At 37.6% G+C, this 24,176-nt stretch overlaps 1 protein-coding gene across 5 annotated transcripts in view; it reads left to right on the forward strand.

The window, feature by feature from the left end:
* Positions 1–24,176, forward strand: part of LOC109679730 (zinc finger protein 521) — a 284,250-nt gene that overhangs the window by 3,758 nt on the left and 256,316 nt on the right. For 3 of the 5 annotated variants that reach the window (XM_074070123.1, XM_074070119.1, XM_074070120.1), the window contains one exon: positions 8,227–8,325. The exons of the other annotated variants lie outside the window; for them this stretch is intronic. Coding sequence is in view for 2 of the 3 variants with exons in the window: in XM_074070119.1 (XP_073926220.1) it covers positions 8,227–8,325 (99 nt within the window). In the remaining variant the exon portion in view is untranslated. The remainder of the gene's footprint in view (positions 1–8,226; positions 8,326–24,176) is intronic. 5 annotated transcript variants of the gene reach the window in all.

A 24,176-nucleotide genomic window follows, 5' to 3' on the forward strand; every position in this document is an offset into this window, starting at 1 on the left:
CAGGAATAAAGATAGCCCTTACTGGAGAGTGGGTTTGTTTGTCTTCAGGGTATGTATTTGCCTGGAAAAATACATATTTAGGTGAGTTATGTCAAATGAGTACATTAGTAGCGGTTTTGAAGAGGTGGAAAGGCATTCTGGATGTCTCTTGTTAAATACCTAGCCCTTTCTTCAGTGTCTCAATTTCTCCATGTCTTTTCTTAGGAGGATGTCCTTTTTTTTCCTCCAGATGTGTTTTAGAAGTGTTTTAAGTATGTCGATTGTGTCTAATATATTGTTCAAAAGGTCACACTTGGATTCTAGGAAAGTGTGGGAGGAGTGATTATGACAATAATTTTGGCATTATTAATAATAAGCAATGAGGGACACTTTGCCTTAGAAGATAACAGGTAGAGAGGCAGAACTGATTTCAGTATCGTCACTTACGAAAAACTGGATAGTAGTTTTGCAATTGAAAGATAAAAGTTCTGATTTTATTAGATGAGTGACTTCATCAAAAAAGTGTAGATTTCTTCATAACCAACTTGAAGGAGGCATTGGAAACCATGAAAATGAAATCTGTCCTGACTAAAACATAAGTCCTGCATTCAGGTTCCAACTTGTTTCTTACATACGTGCTATTTCTTTAGTAAGCAAGGTTTAAAAGATATTTCTGATACGGCTGTCACTTTTGATATAATTTGAAACTTGTATCCCAGTAGAATAGTTTTCATAAGGCAGGTAAAGACATTAAAACAGGATAACAGCTAAGTTTGGACTTTTAATTTTTAGCTAAATGCTTACAAATGTAGACTCCCAGGAAATTCCTATTCACAGATAAATCTATTTTGTGAAGTCTCATAAATTTAGTACTTCAAATGAATAATTAGGTCCACTTAAAAATTATGCTAGTGTAATTGTCCTCATAGTCCACCTAAGAGTGGGAACCATGTTTCTGGTTGCAGAGGAGCATACCTTGTTTGAGCTATTTCCTCAAAAGGACATTAAACCTGTTAAGCACCAGAAAGATTCATTTTTATATCTGTGAACTATATTTTGAAACACAGAACTCTTACCTTTCCTACCACTCAAAGCCCTAGCATCAAAATCCTAGTCAGCCCACATAAAAAGTTCTTCGCTACAAATCTTCAGAATAACCAACCCTTCCATTTAATGAAATAGAGAAGAAAAGCATGGATGGTCAGACAATTAAATGAGGCCCCCTTTTTACCCATTGTATTATTTGGATATTTGTCTCAATTCCTGAGCATAGAGAGTGGTTATTTGAGTAGATTACCTGGCTGGAAATAGTTTGTACTGTCAGCTTATTTTTAGAGGTAGCAAATCAGTTGCATCAAATTGGTCAATTGTGACCTATTTCTATTTTTCTTGCTGGCTCTTTATTCCATTTCTTGTGGTGCTTCTCTGATGGAAGTTTCCTGGCCATTACCTGATAACAAACAATTTTTTTTTTGAAGTTTACTCCAAAAAGCTCTGTAAGAAGGAAAAAGTGGTTCATTACGTAAAGGTGTGATATATTCAGTAAGAGCCAAGTTATAGAGCTGGGAACCAGAGAGGGGAGTACTTAGTCATTTAAATGGCCAAGTTAAACACAAGACACAATTAGGATATCTGGACCCTTAGGTGTTCATAAACTCATACCAGGGATCTCTAGAGAGAAATGATGGGAACCAGGGAGAAAGAGAGCCCCCAAAGTGCTTTGTTTAACTTGGCTGTTGCAGCAGCTAAACCCTTTGTAACTTGGCACATTTTGAAGTTATAACACTTTTGATTGACCTTTTTCCCCAATTGCCGTCTTTTGTACTTCTAAAGAGGTTCCTTTTTTTTTTTTGAGAAGCAATTTATTTAGAAATATAATGAAGTGGCAGAAAGTCACCTCACCATTTAAAGACGAAATATAAAATTATATAATTTGAATGAAAAGGCAGTGGATTTTAAGTTCCAAACCTTTTGAAAGTCAGAAAACCTATCTGTTAGGCTGTAGGTATTCTCTAGTGGAAAAGCTCTAAAAATTGTAGGCGTTAAAAAGTCACCACAGGGAGCTTGCACTGGCCCCCAAATTTAATAGAAACATTAAACTCCCCAGTTTCTTATTTAAACACATTTCTCTTTCTTTCAAAGTCAAAATACGTATTTGTATGGGTAGACAGGTGAAGTTTAACAAAAAAAGTTCCCTTTATGTGCTATGTGTTTTATTTCTTAAAAAATCTTCCTACTAGGGGCTCAGTTTAGGTTTTGGAAATGATGCCATAGTTAAGGAAAAAAAATGCTCTGAATTTTGTGTCAAAAGACAATTGCCTAAAGACAATATAGTATGTTGCTTTTAATTAAAAAAATTGCAGGATGGCTTTTTTGCTAAAATTGTTTCTTGATAGGTTAAACAAAACTCTCAATAACTAGATCTTAACTTAGGGTAAGTTTTTAAAAAATATTAAGATATGTATATATATGTACATATATATGCATATACATACACATTAGATCAGTATTCCTTGTCATAATTGTAAAGGCAAAAATCTCTGCTAATTGTGTGGCATACTGAAATGTATGCTTGTAATTTTATATTTGGGTGCTAAAAAGCCTGGGTGTTGGGAGCACTGTAGAAGCTCAGTGCTTGACATTCATACCCCCTTCCGACAGTTCAGTTATACTTCTTTTCAGCTACCAACCAGTGACTATTTCTTCTCTAAATTATAATGAATAGATGTTGAAGTCATTAAATTGATTATAGTCCAATCAGCAGACAGTCCGAAATAAACAAAAACAGCAATTACAGTTGGCAAGAATCCCATGAGTGCTAGTCAAAGTTCTAGAACTGATGGTCCAGTGAGTCTTTTCCAAAACGCCGGGTTCACAATTTTAGCACTTCTGCCAGCATCTTCTTAAAGGGAGGGCTCAGAAATTCATAAGATTCCACTTGGTCTTCAAAACAAAAACATCTGTTTGATGCATGAGTGGATTGTTGGCTTTTATTCATCCAGCCGAAAAAAGGGCAAAAAATAGGATATTGAACATAAAAGCATACATGTAAAAATGAAATTACAAAGGGATTTGAGATTAGCAGTTTTTTATGCAGCAAGCTGTTAATAATTTTTTTTCTTGTTTTGCCAGAGTACTCCCATATCCCTTAAAATCCATTGTAGTTATTCTTACTGACATCAGTGATGTCTAACAGTGATGACAGAATTTTTCAACTTTTTGCTTCCAGTAATTATACTTAGTTCTTTTTACTTACTCATTTGGATCAGTGCAAGTTTTGAAGCAAATTTGTAGGAGATTTCTTTTTGTCCTGTAGGGATGTTTATATACACAGCTGCCTCCTTCTGCCTTTTATTTTTAAAGGAAGTTTGTGAGTGTTGACTAGTCTGATAAAGTCCAGTGAAATACTTGTGGACCTAGGTTGCAACCTATTATTAAGTATACTTGCTTAAAATCACATTTTGCATGATGTAGGATCATGCAGTAAGGAGAAAGGATTTGATGTAGAAAAGGGTGAATCTATCAAGACCAATTCAGAATTTTATGAAAAGTGTTTTTCCTATTACTGTGCTTCATTAATTCAGCTGACAAAATTCACATCGCTGGTTTAATATCGTTAATTTTGTTGCTCTAGAATATAGTTCTTATAGCAGGATTTAAATGGATATTGTGTTCAGTTTTTTAGGTTATTTTTAATAGAGAAAATGATTTTAAGACTTGCACCATTTGCATTATATTTTAGTAGCCTTATGGCTTGTTAAAAATGTAAATGGCATTAAGTAATATGTTAAAGAATGCTTTTGAATTGAGTGAGATTTTGATACAGAGGCAGATATTCTAAATCAACCCTCTAGCTAAGTATTTTCTCAGATGTGTTTAATTTTTCGCATTGATTCCTGGTGTGCTGTCAAAGGTTAAAGTTAGTTCTTTGGGGTGGGGGTTGGGAGATGCATGCAACTTTCTAATCCCATTTTAATTAAATCTGAAATATGTTCCTGTGTTTTTGTTTTGGGGATTACATGGTACAGTAGCTAAGATTTCATATACCTTGTTTGTTGTAATGAAAGTGTACTAGGCTGGGTTAAAATATGTTCTGTAACAATGTTATTACAAAGCAATTAAAACTTAAACATTAAAGTTAACATTAGTAAATTTAAATAGCTCTGTTATAGTATTAATCAAATAGTGTAAGGAAAGCTTTTAAATGGTTTAAATAATTATGCAACTCTTGGCATAAAAGCCTGACACAAGATAAATCTTTGAAAACTAAGTAGAATCATGACTTAAAAAAAAAAAACTTTAATTTTAGGCAGCTTGTGCTTTTAGCATTCATCACATTCTTCTTCTAGTACAAGTAATTATGCCAGTTTAGTAATTATTAGAGATGAAAGAAATTCAGTAAGATATGAATTCTTTAAAACTTCAGTAGCTTCAGTTTTAGCAGGGGTAATGATCAAGGAGCAGTTACCCAGCTGCCTGGGGACCCTGTCACAGCTACAAGCACTGGGCTGATCTTGGGGGTGTTATTATTATGGCAGCACACACCACAGCTAGCATTTCTATTTTAGATGTCTGATAGCAGAGCTTTATAATGAAAAAAAATCCAGATTCAAGTATGACTGTCTAGAAACTAAGAAAAATCCTAAATAAAATAAATGAATACATTTAACAATTACTTTTAGGCTCCATATACTTTACTCTCATGGAGTTGTAAAAATTCTGAAAAGAAAAATATATATGTAAGTCTGTCATCTGTATGTATATACACATTACGCATGTGTTTTTTAGATCTAATGAAGATGACTTGGTTTGAAAAGCATATACTATACTAGTCACACACCAGTGTGAGTCTCTCAAGCTAAGTAATGTCACATGATTGACATTCAGAATACGCATTTTTCATAATAGTACAGTTTGTTGGAATTATATTCTGGATATGATAATTTCTGTACATATGTGAAACCAAAAGATTCCAGTCCCTCAGTTACCACAAAACAGGATGAAACGTACACATATACAGTATACACACAAAAATATACTCTAATGTTCTGTGTGGAATACATTTTGCTTAGCAAACCCATATGAAATGGCATTTCCTTTAGAAATTAAAATTACCATATCATTGATTGTCATTTCACTGTTCTCATCACCTTCTCTTTTCTTTCTCATTATTGGCTTTTTTCCAAAAGTTCTTATCTCATCCGGGACCATAAGGAATATATCAAGATGGGAACTTGTTTACCTGATAGGGATGCAATTCTCTTTGGTTATAGACAGTTCCATATATTAATACAGAATGCACTTGTGAAAACCTGAGCAGAGGGGAAGAGTCCATAAGGTGAACTATAAATTGCTATATTATAGAGTCCTGTAACCAGGATTCTTAAAAAATATTACAATGGTTTAAAGTATATATTTACTTTTAGAACTAATTTCTAGTCTTCCTTACATGTTCTTTAATATTCTTTTCCTTCACAATAGAATCAGATTAGGTCCAGCAAGTGCCAGACTAAATCTTAGTTATTTTTGGCATTCCTACTAATTTAGCTTGGCTTACTTGTTTTGATTATCACACATAGGCTTTTTAGTTACTAGTATCAGTACTTTTGTCTTTCACTTATTTTTATATACTAGAAAAGGCAAAAGACGGTAAAATTCTCACAGACACCTCTCTGCCAAGTGCTAGTGAAGCCAAAACAACTGTTGGTAGGATGGTGGCGCCTTCATGAGTCAGGTTGAATGTAATCCTCAGCTGATGTGTGGAGTCTGAACTTTGTGTCTGTAAGGGAGTTTGGGTCTACCAGTGTATAGTATGGAAAGCTGTGTAGACAGAGCAAGGAGAACTGTGTTCTCAAGGAAATGCATATTGATTCCTGGAAAGAGGTAAGAATAAAAACCCAGTTGTGGTGGAAGCATGGTAAGGAGAATGTTACAGTGTGGAAAGGGCAGGGGGTGAACCCTGATGATAGGCTGGGGGTGCCCTTTCTGACAAGCACTTGCCCTCTGTCTCTAGGATTCAGATTTCCTCCCTATGACATGAGGGGGCTTATTTCTTCATTTCACAAGTCTCCCTCAACCCCTGCCTACAGTATTTCATTTCAGGTGCCATGCTAAGTTTTGAGGATTCACTTGTCAGTGAAGCAAAAAGTAAGCTTTGCTCTTATGAAGCTTATCATCTAGAAAACTGGATGAGATTTTAAAATACCTTCCATTGCTTTTGAATTGTTGGAAGGAAGTTACATTAAGTAAGGTGGAGAAACATGTACATGGTATGTTAACTTTTCCTGCCAGGTGGGACAGTTGGAGTAGTGAGATAAAATGTATTTCAAAAGTGTTCTTGGCATTAAAAGTTTCTTGGTATTTTTAGGAACTGTGAGCTTCGTTTTCTTTTATAATCTAAAATGTGTCCACTAAATTGAAAGCAGTAAACACAATTTATAGATTTTTTTTTCAATCCCTTTGAATTTAGGTTGTTGATGCTATAGTATCTATACCCTCCCCACCCTTGCAAAAAAAAGTTCTGGGCCACATTATTTGGAACTTAATTGTGCAGTAGTAAAACTAATTAACTATTTAAAATTTCAAAGAATGTTGAGAGTTAAAAGAACCCCAGCAAAACTAAACTTCAGTTAGAATTCTGTACTTAATGAAACTGAGGTAAAACAAGGTAAATTCACAGGCACAGAACACTAGGGAACCCAGTAAGTTGGTCCACATTGTAGAAGTTTGATTCTTTTTTTTCTTTTGAAAGATAGGTGAGTGCTTTGAGATCAACTTTTAGAATCATGGCTCTTAAGTGTAAGATAACTTAGGGATAATGAACATCTTTTGTCTTGGTGGTCTTCATGGTCAAAGATGTGAGTGAATGATAATGGGGATGTAACTGACCCAAGAAAAAGGTGATCAGCATGAAAACCTTTTTTGCCTCCTCCGACATCATATAGGTCATTTACATAAGTATTGCATCATTATGCCAAAATTTTAATCTTCAAAATAAAACCATTATAAGATAATAACACTATTTTATGGCTCCCATTCCATGTAACTGTTCTTTATACTTGCTGATTTGCATATTTAAAACCAAGCGTGAGTGTGATGGGCTTGCAGAGCTCAGGGGTGGCTTCCCAGCTGTGTCTTTGACCCTTGTCCCCAGGCTGGGGGAGTGCTTAGCTAGATGCCCGACTTATACTAAGTGCTCAATAAATTCCTGTGGCGCCCGAATCACTTCATTTCTTACAATCAAATGAAGACACAGATAACTTCTGAGTTCTTTTCTAGCTCCACCATCCCAGAATTTGTATATTAAGACTTACTGTTTCTTGCATGTTGATTAATAATTCGTATTAATGGGGCAAGCATACTTTTAAATTGTGCACTTCCTTGATGGAATAAAATCAAAGACTGGCTCAAATCTCCAAACATGGGTTAGATGATTGCTTTTCAAGAGCCCCCATGTAGGGGTCTGATAGAGGAGGACACATGTCACACAGAATCATTCTTGAGGCCTTGGTAAAGAATCTGGCTGCCTTATAGTCCTGGAGTTCTCACAGAGCAGTTTGCAGCTTCTAAATTAGAACCCTGGGCCCCGACCTCACTGGGGATTTGTCATGTCCCCTTGGAAGAGGCTCTAACAGCAGTACTTGCTTTGGACTAGAAATTTTGTGTGTATGTGTGTATGTATGTGTGTTCAACTCTGTATTCACCTGGGTCTCAGGTGCATTTTTGCAGTGGGATGTTTGAGCCTCCATCAGTACACTCATTTGAGCCAAAATCAAAGTGTGTTGCTTTAAGGATGGCACTGTAATTTAGTCTGACTTATGTTGATTAGTTGTCCAATTCATGTTCACCCACTTGTCCAAATGGTGTGTGTTAGCCAGCTTTTTGTCTTTATGACAAAATACCTGAGAGAAATCAACTTGAAGGAAGAAAGATTTATTTTGGGTAATAGTTTCAGAGATTTTAGTCCATATGTTACTTGGCCCCATTGTTCTGGATCTGTGGTGATGCAAAATGTCATGGCAGAAGAAAATTGCTTACATTATGGCAGCCAGGAAGCAGAGAGAGAGAGAGAGAGAGAGAGAGACAGACAGACAGACAGACACAGACACACCCAGGGACAAGATACGCCCTTGAAAGAGCTCTTTCCCAGTGACTACCTCCTCTAAGTAGGTCCCACCTCCCCAACTCATCCATGGGTTAATCCGTTGGTGAAATCAGTGTCCTCATGATCCATTTGTCTCTCAACAGCATCACCAGCTGGGGACCAGTCCTTCAACACAAGAGACTTTTGTGGGGACACTTCAGATCCAAACCATACATGCTGGTGCTATTTACATATAGCAACAGGTACCAAACCATTAATGATTCACTGCTTCATCTTGAATCTTCTGTAGGCTTAGGTTGTGGTTTTCTCAGGTCAGTTTTATGTGATAATTTTTAAGTCTTGAATTTAGTTTCCATCTCTTAATACCCAGTTCACATTTTCTGGGAAACTTTTTCTAACCTTGAGTTAATATAACCCTTCTCTTTATTGTCTTCCGCATGCCTTATAGGTCACAGAAACCATGGTACTAAGTTGGTTTCCTGGTTTGTCTATAGACCATTAAAGAACAAAGTTTGGTGCCCATTTTCTTTGAGACATATCACCAAAATGCAGATAGTGGACACACAAACAAATGCATTCACTCATTCATTCATTTATTTGAGATACTAGTGCACATTCTTTACTTAGCAGTCTATGGAGCCAGGAGTTGGGTATGCTATGAAGGACACAGACATTGTCTATGTCTTGTTATGATCAGCAGTGGAAACACATTAAGGTACAAGTTACTTCCAATCTCTGAAGGGACATAAATTTTTGAGTGAAAAATACTGAACATGGTTTTGCATTGTACAGGAACTTTTACTGAGCCCCAGATGTGTGTGAGGTGCTCAGGAGATGGTAAGAAGAAAATCAGGCCCAGTTGCTCCTGGGTTTCATGGAGCTAATGGTCTAGTAAGACATGTTAGATGATTCTTTGTGTCCCTTGAATTATTAAATTCAGATTGTACTAGTTCTACAGTAATAGTTTATTTTCAGTTTGTGCAGGTGGCATCTATTTCACTTTATTAGCACATCACTAACTTGTGCCCAGTTAGCTGCCCATCTTTCATCTGACGGCCTTATTTTCCCATTTAAATAAACTCCCTACAACTATATCCTTTGAGTTTTTCATCACTTAGATCTACTTACTCTTCCAAGATCTGGGTTTGTTTTAATTCTTATAATGCTCTCTAAATACTGCCCAAACTCTTTCATTTTGGTATAAAAAGCAGTTTAACACCTGTCCTTTCGATTTTATCACATAGGTATGTAGGAGAAGAGATCCTAGTCACGTTTGTAAATTTTTCACACGATTTCCATGTCAAGGAGCTTAGTTAATACTAAAATGACAGTGTATCATCAATTTAACTAAAAACTTATGCATAAAAACTGTGAAAGATTAGAAAAACTCTAAGCTGCCTTTACTTTTCAACTCATATTTACTGTGAAATTTCTGTTGTTTCTATTTGAGATAGCATTATTTAGAAAGAAACAAAAGTCTGTGTAAGAATGTTTGAATCCAGCCTTTACCACCATCCGTGTAATCCTTCAAGCCAGGTCAGTGCAATGCATTGATGCCCTGGACAGGTTAATAACATACTGCTTCTTCCAACTGTCATTTAAATATATGTTTCATAGTTATTTAGAGAGGGTGAGAGAGGGTCAGGCAGCCACCTAGACCATTCTTAGATTACAGTGTGTACACACATACACACTCTCTTTGTCTGTCTGTCTGTCTATCTATCTATCATCTATGTAATCTGTCTTTTTATCTATCTATATCTTCTCCCCCACAAACAAAAGCGAGAGCTTTAAATCTGTGTGTTAGTTCATTCATTTAGTATTCCTTTAACAAAATACCCAGTGCTACTGAGGCTATAGCTCAGTGGTAGAACACTTGCCCAGCCTGTGCAAGGCCCTGGGTTTGATGTCCAATGCTGCAAAACAAAGCAAAAAAACACTATAATGCTGGGCAGATTATAAAATAAAGAAGCTTATTAGTTCATGACTCTGGTGGCTCAAGGGCCCAGTCCTAGCATCTTGACAATACAGCCTCCTGGATGTATTACAACATGGTGGAGAAACAGAAAGGAAACTGGCTTTGTACAAGAGCCATGGTGTGCAGTAGCCTCACTGTATAAAAATCTGCTCTTGTGAGAAATACTTCACTAAGGGAGATCAGCCTCAATCTCCCCTTTAAGGATAGGATTCCCACAATCTAATTACCTTCTACAAGGCCCCACCTCTTAAAGGTTCTTTCACCTCAACACCACCATCCCTGTGACTAAGCTTCCAGCATATGGACCTGTAGGGGACAAACCATGGCAGGGTATTTCCTGGCAACTCTTCCATGTTAGCATCCTGGACCTTTCCCCTTTATTCTCAAAACTCTGTATGATTGATAGCCATTTATTTAGCCTTCCTCTGCCTCCACTGGTGACCATCAGGTTGTTTTTACTTGGTATTTATCTGTTGGTTTAGCTTACCATTTGCAAATGAGCATAGGTACATTTCTTGCTGGCATGTATGATTATATTATATGGGGTAAGGTCCTAAAAATGGAATTACTGGTTAAAGGGAATGTGTATTTAAAATTTTGATAGATAAGGCCAACATGCCCTCCACAGAGGTCAGACTGGTGCACACTGCCTTAGCAGCAGGGTTAGAGCTAGGCTGTGTTTAAGTGCTTTGTCTTTACTAGTGTGACTTGTAAGAAAACAAACTGGTATTTCATTGATATTTTAATTAACATTTCTGTAATTAATGGGTAGATTGAGCATCTTTTCAAATGTTTATAAACTGTTAGTATTTATTTGTTTGTAAATTGCCTCTTTATTTCCTGGGCTCTTTTATCTTGGTTTGAAACAGCAACTCGTATCATTAAGAAAAATAGTCCTTTGTCTGACTTTTGTGCTACAAATATTTCCCCTACTTTGTCTTTTGACTTTGTGGTTGACCATGGTTTTTTTTTTTTCTTTTACCCTCCAGAAGTTTCAAATTTTAACTTTTTGTGTTGCCAGTGCTTTTCCTCATTACTAATGGCTTTTGTGTCTGGCATTGGAAGAGTTTTTTTCCCCCTAATCTTGTAGTTCTGTATCTTTCCCCACCCCACTGCTCCCCAAAATCACAGTGGCTAGAGGATGTTGTCTCTTCTGTGTCCCCAGCCCTTCAGCATATTTCTGAAAATATAGTAGGTGCTTAGCGAATAGTAACTGGGGAAAATAACATGATGATTAACAGCACGGGCATTAGATGAGACGCCTGGATTGAAATTCTCATCTGGTTGACCTTGGACAAGTTGTTAAATCACTTTATGCTTGAGTTTTTGTTTCTTTAAGAGAAGGCAATAAAAGAGTATTTGTGAAAAGTAAAGTTAACTCATATATGCTCTTATAGTTGTGTTTGGTAGTAAATGTTTCTTATTCCTGCTTTCAAAGGCCTTCTTTTGTCCACTATTCTAGAAAGTTACTTTTTGCTATGGCTGAAGAGTGGAGGATTGTAGGTACAGTGTGGTTGAACACGGCCCTTTCTGAGGCCATGTCTGGAGGTTGCAAGGGTGTATGCATGTGTGGTGGTAGTGGGGGGTGGGGGGTTCTTACACAACTTTTGTGAGGTTCAGTCCACCTTCACACTTGCCAAGGCAGTGACCAAGTCTAAGCAGCAGCTTTTCTTTGCCAATGTAGAGAGAATTCTTAAAAAAGTATTCTTGCAGAAATTTCAATGAAAAGAAGATGGAAGCATAAAGCGAAAGTAATTAGTCTTAAAGCCTCTGCCATCTTTTTTGGTAAGTCAGATTGGTGCCTTTTAGTAAGATCGGTCCTTTGCAAAAGGACCAGTGCCAGTTTGCAAAGGTAGTGTAATTGTTCTTGAAAGGGGAACTAGAGACAAGTGATTCATATATGATTGTGAAGGTTAATCATAGTAGATTTATTAATAATCCTTAAATTAAAAAAGTAAACCCGGGCTTGGGTTTAAAATGGAATGAACTGAATGAAGGGATAATTTTCTACATCATCTTAATCATCGGTAAATTTAGCTTTAGACATTTTCTTCTAGAAGCACCTGTGGGTACAGAGTGTGAGAGTTAAAGATACAGGAAAGTGTCTGCTGACTGGCTGTTAACCACCAGTCTGCGTCTGGCTGTGTCTAGCCACTGATTTCCTTTTATTTGAAATCTTATTTTAGGGTAGGTTGCCTGAAATTTCTTCCTTCTTAATTTATTCTCCATTTTTTTCTATGGTAAACCTTACCTGTTCCATTTCCTTTAGTTTTATTTCCCTTGCTGGTTCAGTGGCCAGCCCTTTCCTCTCTAATTACTGCACAAGATCACCCAGTTCCCATTCCCAGATTGCTTGACTTAGGTTGTCCCTTTGGGCTTTCAAGCCAGCCTGTCAGTGGTTGACCTTGGCATTCATTTGGCCAGTGATAGTCTTTGTAGACACTCTCTTCTCTTTTTGTCTTAACTAAATGATAACTGTTATAAGGTTGACTTTTTATACAGACAGACAAAGCCTAAAACCTTAATATACCCACTCAGATGACTTTCAGATATCATTTATCCCTTTTCCTTCAATCTTAATGCTAAATGAAGTGAGAGAAATAGAAAGGAAAATTAGAGTGGGGAGAGCCAGGAGGATTCTGAGAGGCCACTTTTAATGAGAGGAGTATCCTCAAATGATAGTCAGTGATAGAAGAAATTCCACTTTGGGATCATTTCATACAGATAACTGTAGAAGGATGATAGTTGAATTTCCTGTAAGGTCAGCCATGGTTTAGGGTAGGCATTTTGTTAGGAAAGAGACAAGGAGCAACTGCAGTGCAGGCCAGGATAGTAGTTGACCCTCCCTGTCATATCCAAGATTCACAGAGCTTAAATGTCACTTTCCAAATCACTCTGTGACTTTGTGACAGGCCAGAAAGGAGAAACTGAGTCTCTTGGATTATTCTAGGAATTGCCCTCCATGATTGTACACAGTCTAGGCTGTGAAAGGAAGTGTGACTGACTTCTCTCTCCTCTACTCTCCACAAAGACAAAATCATGGGCCCGCTGCTGTGTGAGAGTTGTTTTCCCTGTCTTCCTAATTGAGTGTTAGGTATCAGTGACTCAGGCTTTTAGTCCTGTGTGTGCAGTCACCACACAGTGAGTTAGTTGACTTGAAGGACTCTGTGCCTGGTGGACCTGCAGTTGAATCCTGCATGTTGTCCAGTCTTGCTAAGCCTCAGTTTTCTTTCCAGAAAGATGGTAGAAATCTGCCTCACAGGACTACTGTGTTAAGTAATGAACACAACATGGTTAACACATAGTGAGTCCCTTTATTATTTTTTTTTGTGGGACTGGGGTTTGAACTCAGGGTTTTGCGCTTGCAAAACAGGCACTCTACCAAATGATCCACACCTCCAGTCTGTTTTGCTCTGGTTATTTTGGAAACAATCTCTTGAACTATTTGCCTGGGCTGGCCTTGAACCTTGATCCTCTAGATCTAAATTCTCCCAAGTAGTTAGGATTACAGGGTGTGTGCCCCAGCACACAGCTGTAATCACTTTTTATTATGGATGAGTTCTGAGAAGCTGGGCAAGTGTGCATGTTTTTTCCCCTTTATAGTTACTTTTTCTGCAAAGTCATTAGGGGGAGCACACAGTTTTGTGGCTGCTTTGCCTTTGTGTAGAGAAGAAAATATCTCCTGTTTTGAGAAGGCCTAAGAGAAATTTCGTGAACTTTGTTTTCAGCTCTTAGTGACCACTCTCTACAATAAAAGATGATAATGGAGTTGGAGGAAAGTTGTTGAGTATTTATGGTAAATACTTTGCATTTACTCATTCTTTTGTTTCCAGAGACATTGTGTCTTCAGTTGGCCTTAAACAAGTCCCATGTCAATTATCCTTGTACCCATTTTATGGGTAAGAAAACGGAGGACCAGGCACTGGGCTCATACAATTATCAGGACTGAAGTAGAAGAAGAATGTAGGCTTCCTGACTTGAAAATGTGCAGTCATCCCTCCCATACTTTTCAAATAGAAGAAGCCAGGGCCAATCAGAAACAAAATCAAGATGTAGAAGTAATCCTCTGGCGCCAGCTCTGTCCTCTGTCTCCCTTTTGCTCTGGCTATTCATGTCTGAGTTTTTTCTTCTATTCCATTCCCGATCTCCCACCACCCCCACCCCAAAAGAAAGTTACTTCTACAAGAACTATGAATCGATATTAGTCATTGACACCTGAGAGAGTCTTGAAAGCAATGGAAACCTGACAAATCCCTAATTGTGTAATTAAAGGCTTTGGCATCTGATGAAAGAACTGAATGCTTTAGCTGATCTGGGAGGTGTGTGGTGGTGGAGGTGGGAAGTGCAGAGGGATCCAGGGGAGTTTCCCCATGGCTGGGGCTGTTGAGATCTCAGCAGAGCTGCAGTCTTCCTCTTGAGGTTCTGGCTCAAAGATCCGAAGGCTTGGGGGTAAGGTGGGATAGTCACCAGTGTGAGTTGTAGGAAAGATGCAGTGGTGTGGCTGGGTCTGCAGAATTGTAGCTCAGTATGCAGAATGGCATACTGGTATTTTAAATACCCGTGTGAAGCGGCTTGGGGAAAACCAATTCATAGTTCCACTGGCAGGTAAGGCATTTTACCTGCCTTAATATGCTACTTTTGGAAACAGTTCTTTTTTAATTGCTGGGAAAGATGACATGCCTGTTGGGGGTGGATTGTCTGAGGATGCTGAGACATGTCACCTGTAGAGAGGACTGGGCATAACCTGCCCCCATCCCTGAAAAAAATGCTCCAATTTTGGTGTCTTATAGATGGTATTTTTGGAAATGGCACATGTCTTTTTTGTTTTGGTACCGTTAGCAAAATGTAAGGCTCAAAGTATTGAAGTTTAAAAAGACTATAAGCAGTAGCAAGTTAAGTTGACCTGTGTAATTTCCTTTTTATTCTTTTAAGAAATTAAAATGAAGTTGAGGTGTATCTCAGTGGTAGAGTGGGTGTTTAGCATGCTCGGCCCTGGGCTTGATCCCTCCTAGCACTACAAAAAATAAACAAGTAAACAAAAAATAGAAAATAAGATAGGCCTTCTGGCTGCTTTCTGAAGACATGAAAGATCCCTACATATATTTGCCGAAAATTATGTTTCTAAATACATATACACATACGCGCGCACACACACGAACACACACACACTTCTTATTAAATCACATCTTGAAAAAAATGGCATTTTTCATCAGCCGTTCCTCCCTTTATGTGATTGATTTTCTTGATCTTACTTTATGCATATTTGGAGATTATTTGATAATAAACCAGCATTTAAAAATATGTTTATTTATAGCCTATATACTATGGCATATTTAATATGTGATCACATTATTTATATTTTGATAAGCCAAGATTGAGACAATATAAGGGGAATATATTTCCACAAACAACTATTAATTCATAGTTGCTGAGATAATGGCATACATGTTCCCTTTCAGTTCTGTCTGGGTAGCTCTGTAAATTGTGTATTGATTATGCTAACAGCACTGGTGTCTTTATTACTGGGCTGTGTGTACATGCAGATTGGATGCACATTTGGCAAGATTGTCATTATGTAGGAAAAATGCATTTTTGAAATCTGGCTTTTTGAGAAATTGTGTAATATGGAAGGAAAAATTAAACACATATGGAAAACTTAAGGAATTGTTTTGTGTTCTAGGAAATAAAAATTGCATTTAAAAGTTGGAAAATGGTGCCCTTATATTTCCTTTGTTTCAGATTCCTTAAGAAAAGTGTTGCAGAAATGGTCCTAAATCAATAATAATCTATTTTTATAGTTTATTTTTGGTCATGTGGCTTTTCTTATTTTGTTTATCAGGCGGAAGAAACCTTAGACATTTAGGGTTGTATGCATTTTAAAATTTATTAGTCTGACTAGAGGAAGACAAAATGGATTTCTTTTTTTTCAATTGTACATAAATTTTACTGTAGTTTGTAATAGCTCATAAGTCATAAATCACAGCCTCACTTTTTGCTGTGATCATTCATTGTATAAACATGAACCTTATTTCAGAGGATTTTTCTTTTTTCCAACCACTGAGTCATCATGTTACTAAAGCAGTTGTTTAAAAACTACTTTCTTGTCTACCTCTGTAGGATCACTTACAAATGTGGGTTTGCCACTGGTGTGTGAGCTGGGAACAAGAAGAAAAATACCTTTTTTCATTTGTTTTCAAATCATTTTCCACTTTGCTTTAATAGCAGTTTGATTCCCAGTTTGTCAGAGAACCATTTGGAAATGCTGGCAGGGGAAGAAACAAGTTTCTTGTGTTCCTGGGTGGTATGACCCTGTTCAGAGGGGTGGTAAGTGCCCAAAATATTGTGTTTAATGTCAGCCTTTAGATACATCCAATTGTCCCTGTCCTTCAATATATCATTGCAGTTTGGAAGAAGAGTGTCCTAGACTTTTTTTTTTTTTTTTACATTTTTTTTTAAAAGAGGAAAAGTTGCTAATAAAAATCGAGTGATAATATTGCTCTGATATTTGTGAATGAATTTTACCCTCTGGAAATGTGAAGGCAAGTACATTGTACAAGTATTGTTACATTGTAGCAAGCAAATGTTTCTTGTTTAAAATAGAATGCTTTCCCTTAAGCTAGTGTTTCATTGTTGAGATAGTCAACCTTAAATGTTCAATTCAGAAATATTGCAATTTGCTGGGTAAAACTGCTGAAGAAATGAGAGCAGTTGGTAGAAGCACTAGAAAGCATGATGTGCCTCTAATATAAAGACTTTTTGCCTCATTTTTGCCTTTGCTCAGTGTGGTAAGGCTTCCTCACCCCACTATTATAGCTACTGCTCTAGGCTTATTTGGTAAAGAGGAAATAACCAGACTCTTCCCAGACATCTGTATGTCTAAATCCTAGCTTTGAAAATAGGTTTCATTTCTGCATGTGGTTGTCTAAAGGAGCGTTTTTCACTATACCTGGTCACTATGTGCTAAAGACTGCACGTAAATACTTTCAAGTGATTTGTTTTCCTGCACAGTGGGTTTTTAGCAGTTTTAAATTACTTTGCTATAGCGATTAGTACTTGAATATCCGGATATTAAAAATATTTTTATGTAATTATTTTTCTTGGACAAAATGGAAGAAAGGCTGAGCTTTAGATTGAGTAAGAGAATGTAGAGACCTTGGTTTTGTTTCTTTCTGTGGGATGTTGAGACTATGTCAGAATCAAATGTGTCCACATTGAATGTGAAGGCATCAAGTAGTTGGAAGAGTGAAGTCTCAATAGGCAAAAAGAAAGGCTTATGCCAGAAGGAAAAAACAAAAATAAAACAGCAACAAATCAACAAAAACACATTGTTTGCTATAACCTTCACTTAGAATAAACTTGGGCGGGGACAGGGTAACTGCTTCTTTCATAATCAGGGCCTGTGACTTTGAGTGTGTGGATTATGTTAGACTTCTTTCATCTGTTTAAACGTCTTGCTGCTCCTCATCATTCTTTGTGGGTTCTAACTATTTTCGTCAATGAAAAGGCTTTACAAGCTTTTGAAATGCACCTTTTAATATATTTGAGTTTTGTATTTTTTTTTAAGAAAAGAGATTTATTTTGGCTAAGTTTTGGAGGTATGGGACCAGCTATGGCGAGGGCTCCCCATGGCTGCATCACACCATGGCAGGAATGCATGTGTATCTGTGCATTTTATTTAGGGTTTTATATTATTGGATTTAGTGGTCAGTGTTGTTTCTTATCTTAAGAGAAGAATCGTGACCTGCATGTGAAATCACATTAACTTAATTAAACACATGCTTACCAGTTTTTTAAAAGATGGGATAAAAGAGATTAGAATCAATATATTTTTGTTTTCAGTTAAAATTTACAATTATTTTTTCTTTGGGTCTTGTATACATTTGAAAGAAAATCCAAAGGAGTCTCACCAAAGATCTCTTGACCCCTTGATCAATGTCTTTGGGCCCCTGAAAACCTTTTGTCCTAGGTAAAAATTCGGCTGGTCTGAGAATTGTTTCCACTTTCAGTTCATCTTTGGCATTAATGTGTCACCATTTAGGTAAGTAGAAAGATGGCTGAAAGACAAAATGTGGTGTGAAAATAGTTAGAAGAGTGAGTCATTAGCCTGGATGATTACTCTATTTTAAAATCAAGACAGCAAGTTCACCTTTAGGAATGGCTCCTCCAAACCGATGCCTGGCAAGACTGATGTCTAAGACAGCTCCTGTTTCTATGCCCATGTTTCCTTTCTACCACAGTTTGCACTTTCCTACTACTTTCCTTGGTTATGTTGAACCTCCAGACTGGTTTCCCTTCTTCCTGGTCTAGTCCAACTCATACTCTGAATGACCAGTGGAGCAGCTTTTTGAAATGCTAACCACATCATTAACTGCTCTTCTTAAAACCCCTAATGACTCCTCGCAGCTCAGAGGTTCACATGATCTAGCCATGTGTCCATCTTGAGCTTTGCCACTCTCACCCCACCCCCACTCTACTTAGCTCCCCTCATTTGAGTAGCACAGAAGTACTTGCACTTCCTTGAAGGTATTAGGTTGTTTTACGTGTCTCTGGTGTTATCCATGTGTCTTCAGTTTGGAGAGTTGTGTCCTACATGTTCTCAGTGCTCTCTACCCTTCAGAAGTTCATCCAAGCTGCTCTGGTTTGGGTAAAGTGTGCCTGCCCTGTCTAAGGCTTCTCATCTGAGTGTGTTTCCTCTTCCTGCACTCTGATTCACTTGTCTGTCTCCCTGCATGAGTGCTTGCCAGGCCTTATCATGTCATGACATAGGCAGAGAAATGATAAGTTTTGAGTGGGAGGCCTAGACAAATGGACAAATCACCTAAGGCCTGGTGGAAACTGATTTGGAGTTTCCAGTCACCCAAACTGTCCTTGACCACTTTGAAGGCTGAAAGAATCAGGGTCACCAAACCACCAAACCTTTTTTTCAGCAACCAGTTGGGAAACTATAACAGATTGCAAGCTCCTAGGGACAGGGGCCAGGTTGTCTTGCATTTTGAAACTCTAGGGTCTTAGTCAAATGCCTGTCGCCTCACAGGTACCCAGTAAATGTTTGTTTATTGAAGATGTGACCAGGAAGCCATAGTGATTCGTTCTGAAGTTAAGTGACTTTAAGCAAGAGCTATGTTTATAACTTCACTTTATTTGAAAGTGGAAGTGCTGAAGTTTCTTTCTTCTATTGGGTCTTTCTTTGACTAAAAGATAATGACGCCCTGAGTGAAAAAATGAAATTTGGGAACTATTTTCATTTCTGATTGGAAGAGGAAAAACTTTTTATTTGGTTTCAAAGCATGCATGTGTGTATTTTTTTTTTTTAACCTCTCACAAGGCTAATTTCCTCCCACTCAGCATCCTCCCGTAAGGAATTTCATTGTAGACAGAAAGTGGTCATAAATTCATGTCTGGCATGTTCTTCTTGAAAATAGCGCATCTGTGATATTTTGCCTTGGTCTCAAGGACCATGATAGACCTGTAGCACAACCAAGCAAACCCACAGAAGTTCTGAACTTCAACAGTGTGATTTTGTTTAATGTAGAGATAATTCTTTCTGTCTGAGAAGATTTTATAGACAGAGAGAACAAATAGATGAAAGTGGGTTTGTTTTCTTTCTCCTATGAAGTAGTTTAGTAACTTTCAGAGAATAGATTGATTAGAAAGTATACACGGCAGAAAAAGCAAGAAGACTGTATTCTTAGCCTTGATCTCATGAGCTTGGGTCAGTTGGTGAGTAGCCATGTCTCTTCCTCGGGTATCCGTCCCTGTTCTGCCAAGCTGAGTCTGCAGCTCCAGTGTGCTCATCCACAGCCACCCCACTGACTGCTTTTGGTTTTGTTTTGTTTGTTTGTTTGTTTACCTTTGGTTGACAGTAAGAAAAAAAAAATGAGACAGCAGACCAGCAGGCGAGTGTGGGACAGACAGCTGCACAGTCTGGCAATGCTACATTCCTTCATTAGAGTCTATTTGCCATTTTATAACAGTGTGTGGTTTATTTCCCCTAAATCTGTTTTCAGCTTATGGGATTTCAAGTTAGAATGCATATGTAGAGCCCAGAAAGCACAAAATAATGATCCCGCCTTTTGGTGTTTGAAAACTAGGAAGGCTTTCTGCTTCTTGTTAACTCTTTATAGCCTGAAGGTAACTTTTCCTGTATTGCTAAAAAATAGAAAGGGAAGTCAGGGAATGTGACTGAGGGAAGTCAGGGAGTGTGGCATGAACTCATTTGTAGGGAAGGTGTCTTTTCACAAATGCTATGCCTTAAACAGGTGGTCTCTGATGTCCTTTTCAGGGACAGAGCTTCAAAATATGTCAGCAAAACTAGGTGAGTAGTTATTTGTACACATGTGAACTCTAGATACAACATGAAGTAATTATTATTTGGAATAAGAGGGTTGTTTAGTTGAGGTTGTTAATCTTTTGTAGTGGTTTTTGGGAGATTTGAGTGTGAAATGTATTTGTATAAATCATTTGTTTACTTAATCAGCAGAGTTCCTAAGTGATAAGACATTGAATTTTAATGCTTTTTTATTTTTAGAAAATATTCTTATGTACTTTCTTGAAGTACCAAAACCTTGATATCTTTACTATTCCATTAGTAATGTAGTATTGGGATCACTCTCAGTTTCCTACTTAATTTCTATAGCTTTAGATAATTAAGATCCAGGAAGTCATGGTCATCATAATGAATCCATAAATTAAAAAAAAATAGTTTGTGTTTTTCAGTTGGTAGTTTCTTGAACTCATTTGGCATGGGGTTGGTTGATTTAAGATTGAGTAATTCATGCCATGGTTGTTTAATTTGCTGAAAAGCTGGCTATGACCAGAGAACAAACTGTTAGGAACTGGTCCAGTATTAAGTTTGCCTGTGTGTAGAAGTTGAGTATTTTGGGTTCATTCATCTCTTGCCAATCTTAATTGTTAAGCAACCTTTGTGTACTCATATTTATATCATCCACAGAATCTTGTGTTTCTGCCACCCATAAAAGCTGTCTCTGGTTTTTAAGGTAGGACTTCATGCTTGGAATTACCAGGAAAAGCCTCATTTATATCTCCTGCAAGAAGGACCAGGGCCTGCACTGTTCACTGGCTGCCAGAAGTTTTTATAGTAATACTTTGTATCTAGGCTCTGGCTCTTACCATTAAATGTGCTTTTTATAGAGTACCAAGTTATAAATGTAGTGCAGCTACGGCATATTAATCTTACTGCAGAGATTTAATGAGGCAGTTGTTTTGCGATGGACACTATGGGGAGCAGAGAGCGACAGAGTTTTACTTTACCACTGAGCTGCAGAAATATTCCTTGCCTGGTAATAATTATAACCACATGATCTCTTAGTTTTTCTTTCTTTTGCCAGTGCTTTTCCATGCAAAAGTGGCTTGGAAGGAGGTCCGTTTCTAGGCAGTGAAATGGATTGGAAATTGGGCTGTTTTCTCAGTAGTTTGACATTTTAGCTTTGATCAGGCATGGTATCCTTGTTGCAGAGAGAGAAATATGTAAGATGAGTCTCAGGAACACAGAGTCTTTGCCAGTCCACAGAGATGGCTTTTAGATATTCATTACTTTTACTTGACTTTTATATAGGTTATAAAAAGCAAATGTGGTGAAACCTCATTTTTACATGGACAGAATAGAATTTCTGCTGGTTGGCCTTAAACTGATCCCACACTTGAAATTAATTGAAGTCCATGGGTTTATTGCCTCCAACACTTTTAAGCCAGTGCAATTTTTCATTTTCCCCAAAGTTGTAATTTTGTTAAACAAGTTAAAGCAATAACAATCCTTATGAAGAGGAGGATGAGAAGAAGGAAAGAACTACCTGCCAGAGAACATAATAAGGGGAAAATCATGCTTCTTTTAAATTCTCATTTATAGGTACTGCTAACAAAATTGGAAACAGAATGCTGCCATTTATTGGAGTCATAATAATTGTGTCTCTATTCCAAAATTCAGCCTTCTATTCAGATCAGAACACTATAAATCCAGTGTTCCATAGCACCCTTTTGAAGGGATGAGCTGGAAAGTTGGTCAAGCAGGTGAGATCATTTGTGATGGTTGCCACATGTTTGGGCTGGATAGTTTAGGGCAGGGGAGAGAGTAGCGCCTGCAGCCATGTGTGGCTTGCAGTTGCACGGCAGAGTATATGGGGATATTTTAAAATACTGCCCTTTGAGTGGGTTTATAGCCAGCAGTGTAGTTGGAAGAACAGTTGTCCTTCTTGAGAGGGTGCTGGGGGCAGGGCCGTACTTACAGGCATGGGCCTTGTATTTACAACTTCTTAGGTTGAAGTCAGAGGTTTGAATGGTTAACAGAGTAATACAATTATTTTTTATGATTGGATCTCAAAGGACTTTATAAAAACTGCATCACTAAGGCCATGTGCAGTGTAGCCACCTGTGGGAAAGAAATGGCTGACAATGTAAGCTTTCTAGAACCTTCCTCTTTCAACTGGCATCAGGAATGGAAACCCCTCACACAAATGGACACATCTTTCGAATGAGCAAGAAAGAATTACTCATGAAAGCGGAGTCTGAAAAGAATCTCCTTACAAGGAGAGAGACTGAGATTCTGGTACTCATTACACTAAGGCATCATAGGCTATAATCGAACCCACCTCCCAGAGGGTCCCGCTTAAGTGTTGACCTAAAAAACAAATTCGCCAGTTGGCTGGAGCATGCATCCTAAAGTTGCAGCAGAAGTGAATAAGCCTGACTGACTTCAGTCCCTGAAGGATTCCCTCCGTAAATGCAGAAGTGGAAGCAAAAACATTTTTAATAGTCTTAAAATGACCCTTATTCTAATAACCAGCCATAGTGAATGGCAGAAACATGGACTGGGGTCCTTCGTTAGCTTTGAAGAGCATCATGTATTCATACTGTTTGGTATTTTTGATATTGGATTTGTGTGAACTCATATTCTTAAGTAATAAGGAAGGTGAATTTTTTTTTTATCGTTTTTCTCTGGATACTACTTAAAGTATTCAGAGTCTCCTTATTTAAAAACAAACAGGCCAATAAACTTGATACACAGCATTTAAATAATCATATTAAAATTCAGACGTAATACCACATTTCCCTGAGTGCTCTCAGTTTTTTGAGAAACTGAAAACTCATGCTAAACTATTGAAAATATTCAGCCTGTGCAAGCTGCCGCCCAACAGTTATTTAGTGGTGGCAGGAATAGGACTTGGCGGGGAGGGGTCACTTTGCCCTGGTTGGGACAGTGGTTTATTTTTCTGAATTGCTCTCTAAGTTTGGTCGTATTTCACTACTTGGCTTTAGTTTATGAGGGATCTTTGGATCATTACCCATTTGTTGTGTCTGTAGCTCTAGACAAAACCTTGAAAGCAGGAAAGTCAAGTGTGGTGGGTCATACATTGTCAGTTTTAGAAAATGTAAACATGTGGGTGCTCCATTCCCATAGGCATTAAGTACTATAAAGGTCATTTTAAGGCTCTCTCTTTTCTCTCCTTCCCCTTCCTACCATGCCTACATAATATTTACCAGCCACTCACCTGGAGACAGTGCTGTGCTGGGCAGAGTGCAAGACAGATGAAGAGATCCTGTGATTATTCCCCTAGGACTGAGCAGTCTAAATCTCAGTGTATTGAAATGGGCACTGTGTAGAATATTGAGATAATAATTTTCCGGGTAGCAAATCAACCCAAATTACCAACTTACTTAAATACCATGTTCTTTAAAACACACACACACACACACACAACTAATAAGACTACTTGCTCTTTGGGATAGGAATTTTGCTCCTTTCATGAACCCAAGACATTATTGTAAGAGTTGAAATATAAGTTGATTTTGGCATATCTGAGTTATTTGAAAGGTGATGATACAGTTAAGTCTATAGCAGATGAAAAGAAAGTCTTTGGAATAATGGCCAAATGAAAGGGGCATCTAAGTGACTTGTAGAAGTAGGGTTCCTATAAGCATGTTTCATGTAGAGTAGCAGGAAGCACTTCAGCTCGCAGGACTTTGGGGTGGTGGCATTGATTGACTTTCCTGAGAAATACTTGGTTAATTTTGATTGACTGTAACACTTCAGATATTTAATGAAACATTAAAATAGTAAATATTTTTATAGTTAAACATCCAATGTATTATAATTACATT

The sequence above is a fragment of the Castor canadensis genome, chromosome 4 (genome assembly GCF_047511655.1).
Source record: "Castor canadensis chromosome 4, mCasCan1.hap1v2, whole genome shotgun sequence".
NCBI classification, from domain to species: domain Eukaryota; kingdom Metazoa; phylum Chordata; class Mammalia; order Rodentia; family Castoridae; genus Castor; species Castor canadensis.